The 13328-nt window shown below is 36.0% G+C and overlaps 1 protein-coding gene across 6 annotated transcripts in view; it reads left to right on the top strand.

Annotated features, from left to right (window-relative positions):
* The window catches only part of LOC138126091 (uncharacterized), a 48527-nt gene extending 37367 nt beyond the window's left edge, over window positions 1–11160 (top strand). For 5 of the 6 annotated variants that reach the window (XM_069041765.1, XM_069041769.1, XM_069041770.1 and 2 more), the window contains one exon: window positions 10923–11160. In XM_069041765.1, coding sequence (XP_068897866.1) covers window positions 10923–11011 — 89 coding nt within the window. In that variant the 3' untranslated portion in view covers window positions 11012–11160. The remainder of the gene's footprint in view (window positions 1–10922) is intronic. The other variant, XM_069041766.1, reaches the window with a different exon arrangement.
* Window positions 11161–13328: the final 2168 nt, after the last annotated feature.

Genomic DNA, 13328 nt, shown 5'->3' with positions numbered 1-13328 from the left:
GAGGTAAAATCTGTGGGTTTTTACTGGAAATATTTTATGAACTAGACGTCACCTTGTCTCGTACACAAGACGGATCTTTTAATAAAAAATATTATCTGTAGAAAACTCTACAGTTGCTTTCTCGCTCTTTTTAGCTGTTGTAAGAGGTCACAGTGACAGCGTTTTGTTCGTAATAATACATCGTCAGTGTGGGGAAGTGTTACAAGTTATTTGGTGCAGAGAATATGTTCGTGGTTGAAAAATAAGAAACATTCATTTATTTTCTGATTCTGTCCGAGTTTACGAAATGCAACAGCGAGAAATTAGAACCACATATTTTATCTTGAATTTATTTTTAATTTTAAAATACAACGTTAATTACACAAATTGTATTTTTCTTTGGGAACCCTTGTGTGCAGCTTTTTAATGACCTGATTAGAAAATGCAGTGCGAAATGAAAATGTGAAGTAATAGTACTTAATTATAACAGGTGTTCAATTGAAAAGTTCGTCGAATTAGTTTTGACGTTACTTTTGAAGAGACAACAACATCGTGAATTAAGTTGGTTAGACGAAGATAGCGACAATAAAGATCAAAACCAATTCGATGAACTTTTCAATTGAATACATGTTATCATTAAGAGTAGAGGTGAGCTTTTTGTGGTAAGCTCAGAGATTGAACACCGAGACGAAGTTGAGGGCGGCAGCTGGGCGAAGCACAAAAAGACCTTCTCTGAATGATATACAGGGTGTATCTAAACTGCGTATGTTAATTTTAACACGTATCAGAGCTTGTTAAAAGCAACGTTTTTTCTATTTATTTTTTTTACGAAAAAGCGTTACAAATTGGTTTATTTAAGATTCTAAATAATTGAAGAATCTCTTAGAAATTATTTCAATTGGAAAACTTTTCCACGAAATGAATTTTTCTAATCCACATCAAATAACTAATTTCAAATATACACAGTTCTCAGTTTTTTCATCGCATAATTATTTGTCACAACACATATCACATAACACAACACAAATTAATCTGATTTAATCTATATAAATCTATACAAACATTTTCAAAACCACTAGATTCAATGTTTTTCAAGCCATGCTTTTTATTTTAGTTTTAAATTTGAATAACTAATTTTTTTTCTGTCACCAGACATAATAAAGTTAACAAAAACATATTCACCTCAGAAATGACATTTAACTAAGTTTCATTTTATCACCCAATAAACAGTTGCCGTCCGTATAAAATTCCGAGAATAATTCAACTCAACTCTTTTACACTCTTTTCGGCAACTTAATGAAATTCTTTCGGCGAGGTTGTTTTTGCAGAAATTTGATATCGGCGTAATTGACCACCCTTGATTATGTTTTGAAAGCACCCTCTTTATTTCCCCATCGATTAAATTTTTCCGTGCCGATTCAAGATTAACCCAAGTGGCTACCTGCTGAGCGTTTTACGACCTCAACGACTACACGAGTTGGCAGAATATGGAAATAAAACGAATATAGAGCAGTACATTTTCATTAAATTAAACTCCCCGAAGGAGAAGAGTATATGAATGAACCATTAGCTAAATAAACTGAGCGGGTCGGGATGGCGTGAATTTGATTGTGCCGAAATCCCGATGAATTCCGCCCCTTAAAATCAAACTTGAAGGCTATAAAGATCGCCGAAAGATATAATAATTGCAGGGCGGGACTAATTAAGGGCAACCGTCAAAACGCCAGGGCCGGACCAGGTACGATTTAATTAACTCGGAGGCGATAAGCGGAACAACAATATGGAAAATTCGCGTTCATGTATCCTTGTAGTACATTCGAGGGTATAATTCTGTATTATTTAGGAGATAAGGGAATAATACCACCTCTATAATGAACATAGTTCTGTGATAACTATTTGCCGGATGTGCTAAAACTGGTACTAAAACTTTAAACTCATTCCAGCTTAGCTAACTAATAAGCTAAGCGACATTATTGTTCTTAGACCGCCGACATATTCTCCCTCCAGAAGCACGGAAACTTTACACCATCCGGAGTGTTTGAATACTTTTTAATTAAAACCGACGTAAGCCCTTGATTCTGACGAGCTCACTCCGGAATTAGACAACCAACTCGGACGGATACACCGGAAAACAATTGTTTGCGAATTCTTCGGGCCCTCTATCGAGATTTTCTAAGTCTGTGGAGGTTACGATCGCCCAGGGACCCCGAGAAGATTTCCGCTCTGACGTTGTTTTCGCAGACAGTGTTTTACACTCTCTTCGAGATGACTGTCTTGAGAGCTGAGACTCTGTTACGTATTTAATTTTCTGCAGAGGGATTTGCCCAGTTGAAAGTTACAGCAAACATTTAGAAATTTATACGGGAAAGGGGCCGTTCCTCAACTGAGAAAGATATAAATATTTGACGATGACACCTCAACGCAGCGATTGGCTGCTTCTTGCAGATTTACAGGGCAGTGTTGTGGTGGGCAGCAAAATTAAATTGTTTGTTGGGCTGGGAGGAAAAATTGTCCAAAGAGTTACAAATGTACGAGATCTGGTAGGGTTTGAAGACCTTCCGGTTAATGTAACAAATTGGTGGATGCGCCGGGTCAATACAATTATGTTGTCGTTTCTGAAGGCTTTGACCTTTGCATATTAAAGTAACTGGGTAACGTTTTTCCTTTTAAGTAACTCTCTCTGTAAAAATAAATAGATTTGTTTTAAAATAAAACTCGTACATTTTACAGTCTTAAATATTTTTTTTGATGATCCGAAGATATGAAATAAGAGAATTTCTAGTTGAAATCACAGTTTTGAAGGATCTTTATCAGTTTTTATTCTTGTATAATATTTATTCTAGATCCTATTATCCTGGGACAACAGAACAAATAATTAATAAACATTTTTATTTGTTGAAAGAAATCTGAACGTTGATTAGAAATTTTGAAAACATTTACATAGTGTCTAGATACTATACTATTTACAATTATTTTCGATTTTTAATAGTGCAAAACATAAAGTAAATGAATTTTCCAAGAGCTTATATTAATAACATAATTACATAAACATTTTTGTTTTATAATACAAAAATTTCCGATAATATTGTGGAATCTGGAAAAGTGCCCCGAATGCTTGCAGCGTTTCTACGTTGAATGGGAAGGAAAATCCTCTTGAAAAGGAATTTCTTTGATTTTGAATGGCCTGATTTTCCAAGTTTTTACGATTTTCGTTTAAAACTGAGAGATTAAGGTATGCTTTTAAAGCTCACAGGAAGCGCCTCTATAAGAGAAATCCAATATTTTTTACACGATTTTCTTGAAAACTAAAAGAGCTATAGCCTGTTTCTGAGTCCGATGCCGCTAAGCCATAAAACGACCGAAGCGCTGACAGATTCCAGTGCGTCCAAAACATTTCATGAATAATCAATAATTATAAGCAGCCTAAAGCCACTCTACTAGTAACATGTTACAATTCAATTTTTTGGATTTCCTGCTCTAAAGTACTATACCTTACCTGGCATCTTCCAAACATCATGTTTTCCCACTCTTACAAGAATGACCAATTTGTTAATGAGAACCGAGCGCAAGTATCTTCCCGACAAAAGAAATTTGAATGTGCGTGTGTTAAGCGGTGATTGTTATTTACGACTTACCGGCATCAAACTCAGAAACGAAGTATAAGATATCATTTTTATATCTCCAAAGTAGCATTTTTAAAAGAGACGTCGAATGGTGTTAAAGTAGACTTGGTAATAGTGGCAAAGAGTGAGAGAGGAATGAAACAAATGATGGGGAGCCTCCTTGGAAAGTATGTGAGGAAGAATAAGCTGGAAGTAAATGTTGAGAAGACGAAAATGATGCTGTTCAACAAGAGAAAGAGGAAGAGTGAGGAGAATGAGAGGAAATGGGAAAGAAGTAAAATAGAACTAGAGAGAGGGGGCAAGTATTTGGGCTACACCTTCAACCAAAGGGCCAAGGACAAAGTAGTGGGATGTGTGTGGGGAATAGAAGAGAAAAATTGGGGAGGTGATTTCGGGAGGAGAATGTTTGGAAGCATGGTAGAGGGGATGGAAAGAACAAAAGGAGGTAGAGAGAGTGCAAGAAAAATATTTGAGAAGGGTGATAAGCGTGGACAGAGAAACGTGATGGAAAGATGCAAGAGGAATAGGCTGAGAGTGAAAGCGAGAAAGAGAGAAGTTTGAGGACAAAATGGATGGAAGGAAGAGTGCAGGATACTGACGAAATGCTGGGGAGAAAAGAAAAATAACAAGGAGAAGAAGGAGAGAGAGAAGTACTACCAGAAGAAAGGGTATGCCAGTGAAGAAGTGAAAAGATTGAGACCAAAAGGAAGAGGGATGAATGTAGCGCTGAGTGAAAGGGACAAAGACAAAGACAAGCAAGAAAGAAGGGAGATAATCAAAGAATCAAGATTCAACAGAGAGTATGAGAGGTGTATGAGAGAGGAAATTCCGGAGTAGCAGGGGAGAGAGACTGTAAGAGAGAGAAAAATGATTGCGAGATTCAGATGTGGGAACGAGGAGAGAGAAAACAAGATGGAAGAAGAGGAAAGAAGGTGCAGAATGAACTATGAGGAGAGAAATACAATCAAGCACATGTGGAATGGATGCGAATTAAACAGAGAGGATGGGAAAGGAGTGGAAAGAACTAAAGAATGAAAACGGAAGGGAAATAGAAAAGGGAGGGAAATGATAGAGAAGGAAAGGGTTTGGGGCTCGTATTACAAGAATGAAGCTTTCTTGCTATTTAGAAGCGAGGTAGCTCGGTGGCCGCGTGGCTGTCGGAGACAGTGCTCCGAGGTCGCGGTCCCAGCGCTAGTGGGTTCGAATCTCACCGAAAGGGGGAGGATTTTTTCCAAGGAAGGAACCTCCGCCGGGCCATGGATGTGTGTGTATGTCTTTCAGGGGCTGACGGTAGGGTGGTGGAAGGAAGAGCGACACTCTTCCGACACCATCGTGAGGTCGGCAGGGTTCAAATCCTGGCCGGATGGGCCACCCATAGATGTTGTGTTGTATTCGTGTTGTGTCGTCCAGAAAGGAGAAAGGAGAAGAGAGGGTGGCCGGCTAAAAAAAATTTTAAAAAAGAAGCAAATTAACACGGAAGCTGTCTACTCCACCTGAAAGCGTTAACACATTCAAAAATTAATACTTATTACTCAAAGGAACGCAATAAGTTGAGGAATCGTCGAAATCAAAGCAAGAATTTTCGATTTTCTAGTGAATTCAATATATGACACTCTCAGATTTCTTTGATGTCAAAATAAATAGACACGAAATGCCATGCCAAACACCGTTATATTCTGGACATCGTAACAGATATAAACATTTACGATTGTATACTATTTATATTTAAATGTTTTCTCCAAAATTTAAATAATCATTTTTGAACAATCCACACAGCGCAAACACTCCTTGCATCAAAAACGCTTACCAGTTTCTCCCAAGAGCTTCATTACAGCGTGACGTAAAATCGATCAGGCCCTCCACTTGATTGTTGTTTTTACATTGTCTGGTCGGTCAGTTTAGGAAAATTACGTTTCTATACTTGAATAAAAATAATTTGTTGAAAATCTTTGATCTTCAAGCAACAATCAAATAATTATATACACAGGGGGAAATAACGTAGTCATAAACAAAGAGGGCTAATTAAAGCTCGGCGTGTTTTCAGCTTTTCGTCCTGAGCTTTATCTAATTCTCACAAGTCTATAGGCATTACTAATGGAGACATCTTAATTTGGAAGCAACAATTTTTGAATCTCTGAATCAGCGTATTTCCACGCAAATAAAAATTCTTGCAAGCACAATAATACCCGAGGTACTCGTATATTATACAAAAGGACCTCATTTGAACAACTAGTAACAAACGTAATTCGAATGCAGAGCGATATATAAATATTTGTCTCCAACGTCTCCAGCAGACCTAAAAATACAAAATTATGCCATTGAACATTGTGTGACGGATTTATTGGAGTTGTTTGACCAGACGAACGTGTGTGTTGGAAATAAAAGGTCGGGACAAATCCTAGAGAGACTCAGGGAAAAGTCCTTTTATTAAGTTTATAGTTTTATTGGCTGGAGTTGTTGCATTGCGGTGCATTTCTTGTAATAAGATAAATGACTCAATCAAAATAGACCACTGAACTATACTAAGTACAAAATATAATTTATTGCTATGAAAAAGTAAGTTGGAAAAGTTAAAAATGTATGAAGTTTCTTTGCTGAAGTTATTAAATTGGTGGATGCGCCGGGTCAGCATATTAATGTAAAGTACCGTGCGATCGAAAATTTAAAAAATCGAGAAGGCCATGATTAATACGCTTTAGTTGGCAACACGCAAAAATTTAATTCAAATGTCATCAGATGATAATATTACAATAGTAACTGTATTGACTATTAAAATTTGCTATTACAATATGTTCACTTTAGAGCAAAAAATGTTCACTGTGCAGTGTTACTTCAGAAGTGGAGAAAGACTTGAGAAGGGCGAATGGTCCTATTCAACACCTCGAGTTTTTGAGGAATTTCAACAAAAGTTTCCGGACTTTCAAGGCACCTACCAACAACTTGCCTTGATTATTTTGTTTTTCCATACGTGTTCAAAAACAGGCCTGGCACAATTTTCGAATTAATGCAAGTAATTACTGATAACTGCAATTTAATTGATGTCCTGACTTTGCAAAGGTCATTTGAAAACGTGAAGCCAAGAGTAACATTGTGGGGCTCACCGTTGAATAAAGACGCGGAAGTTTTAAACCTCATTGTTTCATTGCACTAACTGAAGAAATTCTTTTACAACCGACAGGTCACACATAATTTACTCCTTTATGAAAATCAAGATTTCAACGTTCTCAAAATCATTAACCTAACTTTTAAGACTGACATCTGATAATTGAAATCTTAACGAATTGCCAACCGAAATTTTTGGTCACAGCCAACTCTAATTTATAATTTTCGTCTGTTACTTGCAGAGTTTTAAAAATCAATGTGTCAAAATTTTTACGATAATTTTCAGTATTTTTTTTAATCAAATCATTGTTAAAAATTTGTATTAACAAGAGCAACGATTTTAACTTCTCAGAAATGATTCCAACCTTTACTATAGTGGTTAATTGTTAATAATTATATCGGGTGTTCATTAAAATTTCCCGTCACAGTTGGCGTTGAAGAGTCGATTGTGAATGAACCAGTCGGCAATCAATGATCAACTTAACCTCACTTTTTGGGTTTGTGATAAACAATACATTTTCATTAAATGAACTTTTATTAATTGCAACAAACAATTTACAATAAGTGATCAACATGTGAGGTGAGATGTGAAGAGCTAAGCAGAGTGGTGCGTTCACAACGACGGGAAATTTAAATGAGCACCCGATAAATTAAAATTGAATAATATATTTTCGTAAAAGGTAAAATATTAACGTCAGGATTAATGAAAACAGAACAGACAATTTAACTTTTTTATTGTGGCAATCGAGAAAGTAGTCGAACAATCGTTTCTCGTACAAGCAGAACAATCGTTATCCTGTTGTCCTGTGCTTTATAAAAGTGGTCGAAACTTGAAGTTTTTGCAGGACTTTCTCTAAAGCTCGACATTAAATCGATACAGTTCTTAAGCTCATTGTTGTGCAATGTATTCACATCCGGCCCGGCAGCTTAGTTTAAGACTCTTAGTTAAATGTTTACTCTTGACTGGTTCATTTCCTGAATTCAAATTAAAATATTATTATAACGTAATATTAAAAAAAAAATGAATTTTATCCTTGTTATTAAAATCATAGTGACACATTCATGAATACCTAGACCAAGATTTGTCTTAATTGTTGTTTTAAACTTGATAAAAATACCTTTGTTGCTTTCTGGATAATAAATTATTTTACAAATAATAGCCTTCATAATTTTGTAATCTTTGCTTTGTAATTTTATCAGAAGAGACACATCTATTGTAAACACTTTTGGGTTGAAAAATCTCGATGTTGACATTGGATACTAAAGTTTTATAACACATTGTCTTCTTAGACCGATTAACAAAACAGATTCTTTTTCAAGAAACTTAACTAAGCCAGCACCGAAAACTTTTTATTCTTGAAAAGTTCTTTATAAAAGAGACAACTTAAAAAATGCGTTCTTGTCCTACGTAAACAACAAAACAAGAATTAAAAACGGGATTATCAAAATGTTTAGCACCTCATAGTTGGCTGTGAAATTTGTCGCCCACAATACATAGCGTAACTGTACTTTACTAAAGGTTGCCTAAAAATGAGGGGATTTAATGTGTTGTAATTTAAACTAAAGAAACTGTAACAAATAATTAAATCAAATCACTCCACAACAAATTTCATGATCAATTGATAACAAATTTTATGAAAAATTTTAAAACCAAGAACATACCAAAAAATGTATTGTTTTTAAAGAAAAAATGTGCAACGTAGAGTAAGTCTAAGACATTAACTGATTTTTTTGGTATGTTTTGTTTTCCAATATACAGGGTGTCTCAAAATTCGCGAATTCCAAATTCAGAGCGTTGTAGGGGATCAGTTCAGTAGTCGAAATATGGAAATTAAAAAAATCGGGACTCCCCCCACAAAGATACATTGGTATGAAGGTGCACTCTTTGAAGTGCGTTTTTTTCAAATACAGGCTGAAAAGTTCAGTGTTTATTGTTATTTATGGTGTAGATGATTGTGGAAAATAATAACGTAAAACAATTTTTTGAAGACCAGCTTTGCTTTGGAGTAAAAAAAAAAAATTCTTAAAAATGGAACGGCAACGTAGCTAGAATAGTATTTTGTCAATGTGAATATGAAGGCTGCTAGTATTGAACAAAATTAAAGTGCTTATAAGGGGCCTTCAAATAAATTTATATTTAGAGCAACCTATGGAAATTCAATTGTTTGCAACATTTTTCCAGGGTAGAAAATGACACAAGAAACGTCTGACATTTTAACGAAATAAAATTAGGTTAGAAAATATTTTTAATTTTTGTAGTGCATTCTCCCCATTCTCCCCTCCACGGAATATGAAATATAAAATATATATGAATATAAAATTGGGAAAAAGCTTACTATGTAACCTGTATAACTCTGGAGAATAATTGGTTACCTACAAAAATCACTTTACACTGTTAACAGAATTAGAATGTCGCCTAAGCCTACTCTAAATATATATTTATTTGAAGATCCGATATCTTCTTCAGGAAGAGCGAATTTTTTTTTTCTAAGTATTTTTCGAGCTCCACTGGGTCTTTCCCTACCACTCTCTGAATTCGGAATTGGCGAATTTTGAGACACCCTGTAGTTCACATGAACATCAACGCAACGTTCAGAACACTTCAAAATATTTTTCAATTTTTTGAACGCGTAATCGCAGATTTGTTTGAAAATTTGAAAATCTGGTAATGTTTCGTGGTGGTTTTCTTTTGTCTTGACTGAACGAATTGAAAGTTTTAGCTTCACTTTGAAGTAATTGTAATTAAGGAGCGTCAGAGACAGATTGACAGATTGCTTCTTTAAGACGTTCGAAACAAGTGGAAGATGCAGATTTTGTGTATTTCTGAGGTCCGCCCAACCGCTGCAATATTTCACTTGATCCAATATTGGTCTGATGTGAGCAAGCAAGATTGAGGTTTGTTGCCTTTTGCAATAAATTACAATTTCCTGGCGCCTTTTGTTTCGTCGCACGCGCGTTTGTTTAAACACGATCGATTCGACTTTGAAAAAAGCCGTTTTGCTTGACAAAAGCACCGCTAATGCAATGCATTAACAGATGAATTATGGAAATCGTGTAAGTTCCTGTTAATAAAAGCCGAGTAACCCAGATGCAAACAACGATGTGCTCGATATAATGCATAAATTATAGGCGGAATTAAAGGTAGAGTGCACCGAACATAATGACGGTAAATTTGAGATAATGGGTGCTTGATTAAATAATAAATGATTAATTGGGTTTGGAATAATTAAGAGGGACATTGTACTATCGTGCTTTCTGGTTTAATGAATAGTAAGAACTGGAGGTGCGGCATTAAGGGTGTATCAATTTCTAGGCACGAGTTTTCATTAATTTCACGATTAAAAAATTACAACCGCGGTTAATTGTTACGACGGAACGAACAATTTCAAATGAGTTAAAGCACGAACTGAGCTTAAAGCTCGGTGAACTTTTAATAGTTATTACGTCTTAATACTATTCAAAAAGCTTTAAAATTATATTGTTTCACAGAGACTGCGGTCTTCCAGGATCACAAAACGTGCCAGGACGAATTTACCTGTGAACGATGACGTAATAAACCCGAAGATTGATTTTTATCTGTTCTTATTTGCTTTACCATTTTATTTCTAGCTTTCGGAGTAATAAGGAGATAATACATCCTTATTATTTCAAAATTGATATTTACGAGGTGGCCGAAAAAGTTGTTAACTTATATTACGGTGGTAATTCATTTCGCGCGCTAAAATATTTGTCTGAAACGACTCAAATAGGTCTTCAGATGCGCTAACAACTCTTAAATGTTAAGTAAAAAACTTTGAAAGTTATGGATGCGTTTTTGCTAAAATATGTATTAATATAATATAACACTTACTATCGAGTAGCGTGGCCGCGTGAGATGCGCGCCCGGTTTAAATTCGTGAGGTCCGGGGTTCAAATCCCTGGCCGGACTTTGGTTTTTTTCAGAAGATTTCCTCTCTAGTCTCGTGCTCAAGGAAAGTAAATGCTGCACAGTGACCACATCCTATAAAAGCACTCGACCTTGACAGTATCCCACATGCGGGAGGGGGGTCGGACCGGGGTTATAGGGGCGACAATAACAGGTTTTAGTCTGAAAAACCCTCAAGTCATAACAGAGTCCTGTGTTTTTTTTTGGTTATAATATTTTCTAAAAGCCATTTTTATTTTATTTCGTTTTTCTTTTTTCCTGTTGGCATGCACTAATGATTTAATTTTTTGCAGCAAGTGGAAGCGCATTCCAATCATCATCAACAGTCTTAGAGTCCGTTCTACTCATTTTCCATGTACTCTTCGTACTACGTAAGTGCTGAGCGCCCCCGTTTCCGAAGTTAACAACCCCACTTTCCAGGTTAATTGAACTTCTTGTCGAATGGCCAAAGTGTGTTATGTAAAATATTTTCTATAAATGTGTAAATTAAAAGAATGTTATATTCCTTGAATAAATTGTGTACATTTTTTACGTCGCCGTTTTCCTTTCGCGCAAACGATGTGGGATTTGATGGACGTCTCGGTACTCCTTCTGAATCCGGCTTGAATCGGAAAGGCATTAAACGCAAAATGGATGCGGGACTGCAACACATATGCGAAAACTTCTGCAGCGGCACTATATTGTTTCCAATATGGCTATATCACATGGGACTATTCCGGAATGGACCATTATTTTTATTGCGGATCCGGCTCGTATGCGGTGAAAATTCAAAGTTGCGAATGTGTGTCTCGCACAGGAACAAAGACGTGGGATTTTCCGACGTTTTCTTTCGACTACATTCGAGAATTTGAAAAGCATCAAGTGGAACTAATACAGATTAATGAAAGTCTTTGTTCTTCGGCCGGCTTTTATCTTTTGTTTATGAAGTTTCTTATTTAAACGGCGAAAAGGAGCCGAATCCCACGGTCGCTTTAACGTTACATTTTCATTCGATTCGCAAATCGACTTTGCTGCTTCTTATTGTGCACAAGATACAATTGAAACTGGACGTTTAATTACTCGCCGACGAGATGAAAGCTCTGAAGCGAACAGGTGCCACAAGGCTTCGGATCGATTTCAGAACCCTAACTAAAAGGGTTACCGAAGACGCCGATTTCTTTCCGGAAGGTATTAAAAGTTGAGAAGTAATTACCTGAGTAGAGGCGGAGCCACCTAAAAAATACCTAAGTGAAATTTTAGTTAACCCTCAAGTCTTCTACTTTACACGTAAGTACGAATATGTCACGTAATCTTCCACAAATATCCTTCATTTTAATAAGAATCAAAACTTGCATCTAAAATCGATATACCAAGAAAACAAAAAGGGACCTAATATAGCTTCATGTGGGACGTCGTGATCTGCTTATGTCCTATTGATACATCATTTTCACATTTTTAGTCCACTTGCATCAATTCTGAGAGCAAAAAATATCTGATTGAAACAAATCGGGTGAGATATTTAAGATTTTGTTTAAATAATTTATAATAATTAAAAAAAATTTTGAGATTACGTTTTTAAACATTAATTTCCCTCTGAATAAATAGCCAAAAACCTTACAAATTCGCTTGTTTTTATGCACCCCAAAATGGATTTTTATTTCTGGATCACTTCAATTGGCACATGCAAAAATCTTTGGAAAACGACAAAAAAAAGGATATGAAACAACCAGAAAGAGCGCAACATCCTTCAAAAATCCTTAATTTTTATACACCCCAAAAGTGGACAAATATCTATAGACGACCAAAAATTAGGTAAGTACACGAAAAAATGGTTGAAAATCACCCAAAATCAAGTAAAGTTACCTTAAACGCAACCAAAAACTTTACAAAATCCCATGTTTTTGGACACCATCTTTTTATTTCTGGACCAAGCCAATTGGCGCATGCAAAAATCACTGAAAAACGACCGAACAAGAGCAAAAAATCTTATTCAAATCTCTCGGTTTTTGACATCCCTAAATGGATTTTTATTTCTGGGGGAGGGCATTTGGGGACTTTAAAAAACCTAATTAAAATCATAGAAATTAGTCCTAAAAAGTTATTAAAATTATTGAAAAAGAGGTCAAAGTTCCAATCCCCTAGGGCGTTATTTCTAAATACCACGCTCTAGGGCGTTATAAGTCCTTTGTTGATAGCGAACAGACGTGGAAAAAGTTCAGCGATAACAAACGTAAACAACGATGAGAGAGTGAGAGGTGATAAGCAGAAGGCAGCGGGCAAGAAAGAGAGAGCATGCCGAAATCGCCAAAAGCAAGGAAAAAAAAAGCAGCAAGAGAGAAAGAGAAGAGGGTAGGATGTCGGAAGAAGGCCTGAACCCATTCAGAAAGAGTTCCAGAACCGAAAGATCCCCAAGTAGAAGCGAAGAAGGAAATCAAAACAAAGAAATAGAGAAAAAAAAATAGAAACCGTTCTTAGAGAGATAAGAGAGGATATGGTGGGAATAGTAGAGGAGAGCAAAGTACGAAGAAAGGAATTAGAGGCAGTGAGAAAGAAGAAGGGAGAGCAAGAAAGAGAGGACATGCCGAAATCGTCAGAAGTAAGGAAAAAAAGCAGCAAGAGAGAAACAGAAGAACAGAAATAGTTCCAGAACGAGAAGATCACCTAATAGAAGCGAAGAAGAAAATCAAAGCAAGGAAATACTTAAGAAAATGAAAATAACC

This window comes from Tenebrio molitor, chromosome 3 (genome assembly GCF_963966145.1).
Source record: "Tenebrio molitor chromosome 3, icTenMoli1.1, whole genome shotgun sequence".
NCBI lineage: Eukaryota > Metazoa > Arthropoda > Insecta > Coleoptera > Tenebrionidae > Tenebrio > Tenebrio molitor.
Note: the sequence above shows the minus strand (reverse complement) of the source record. Positions and strands in the feature narration are given on the sequence as shown.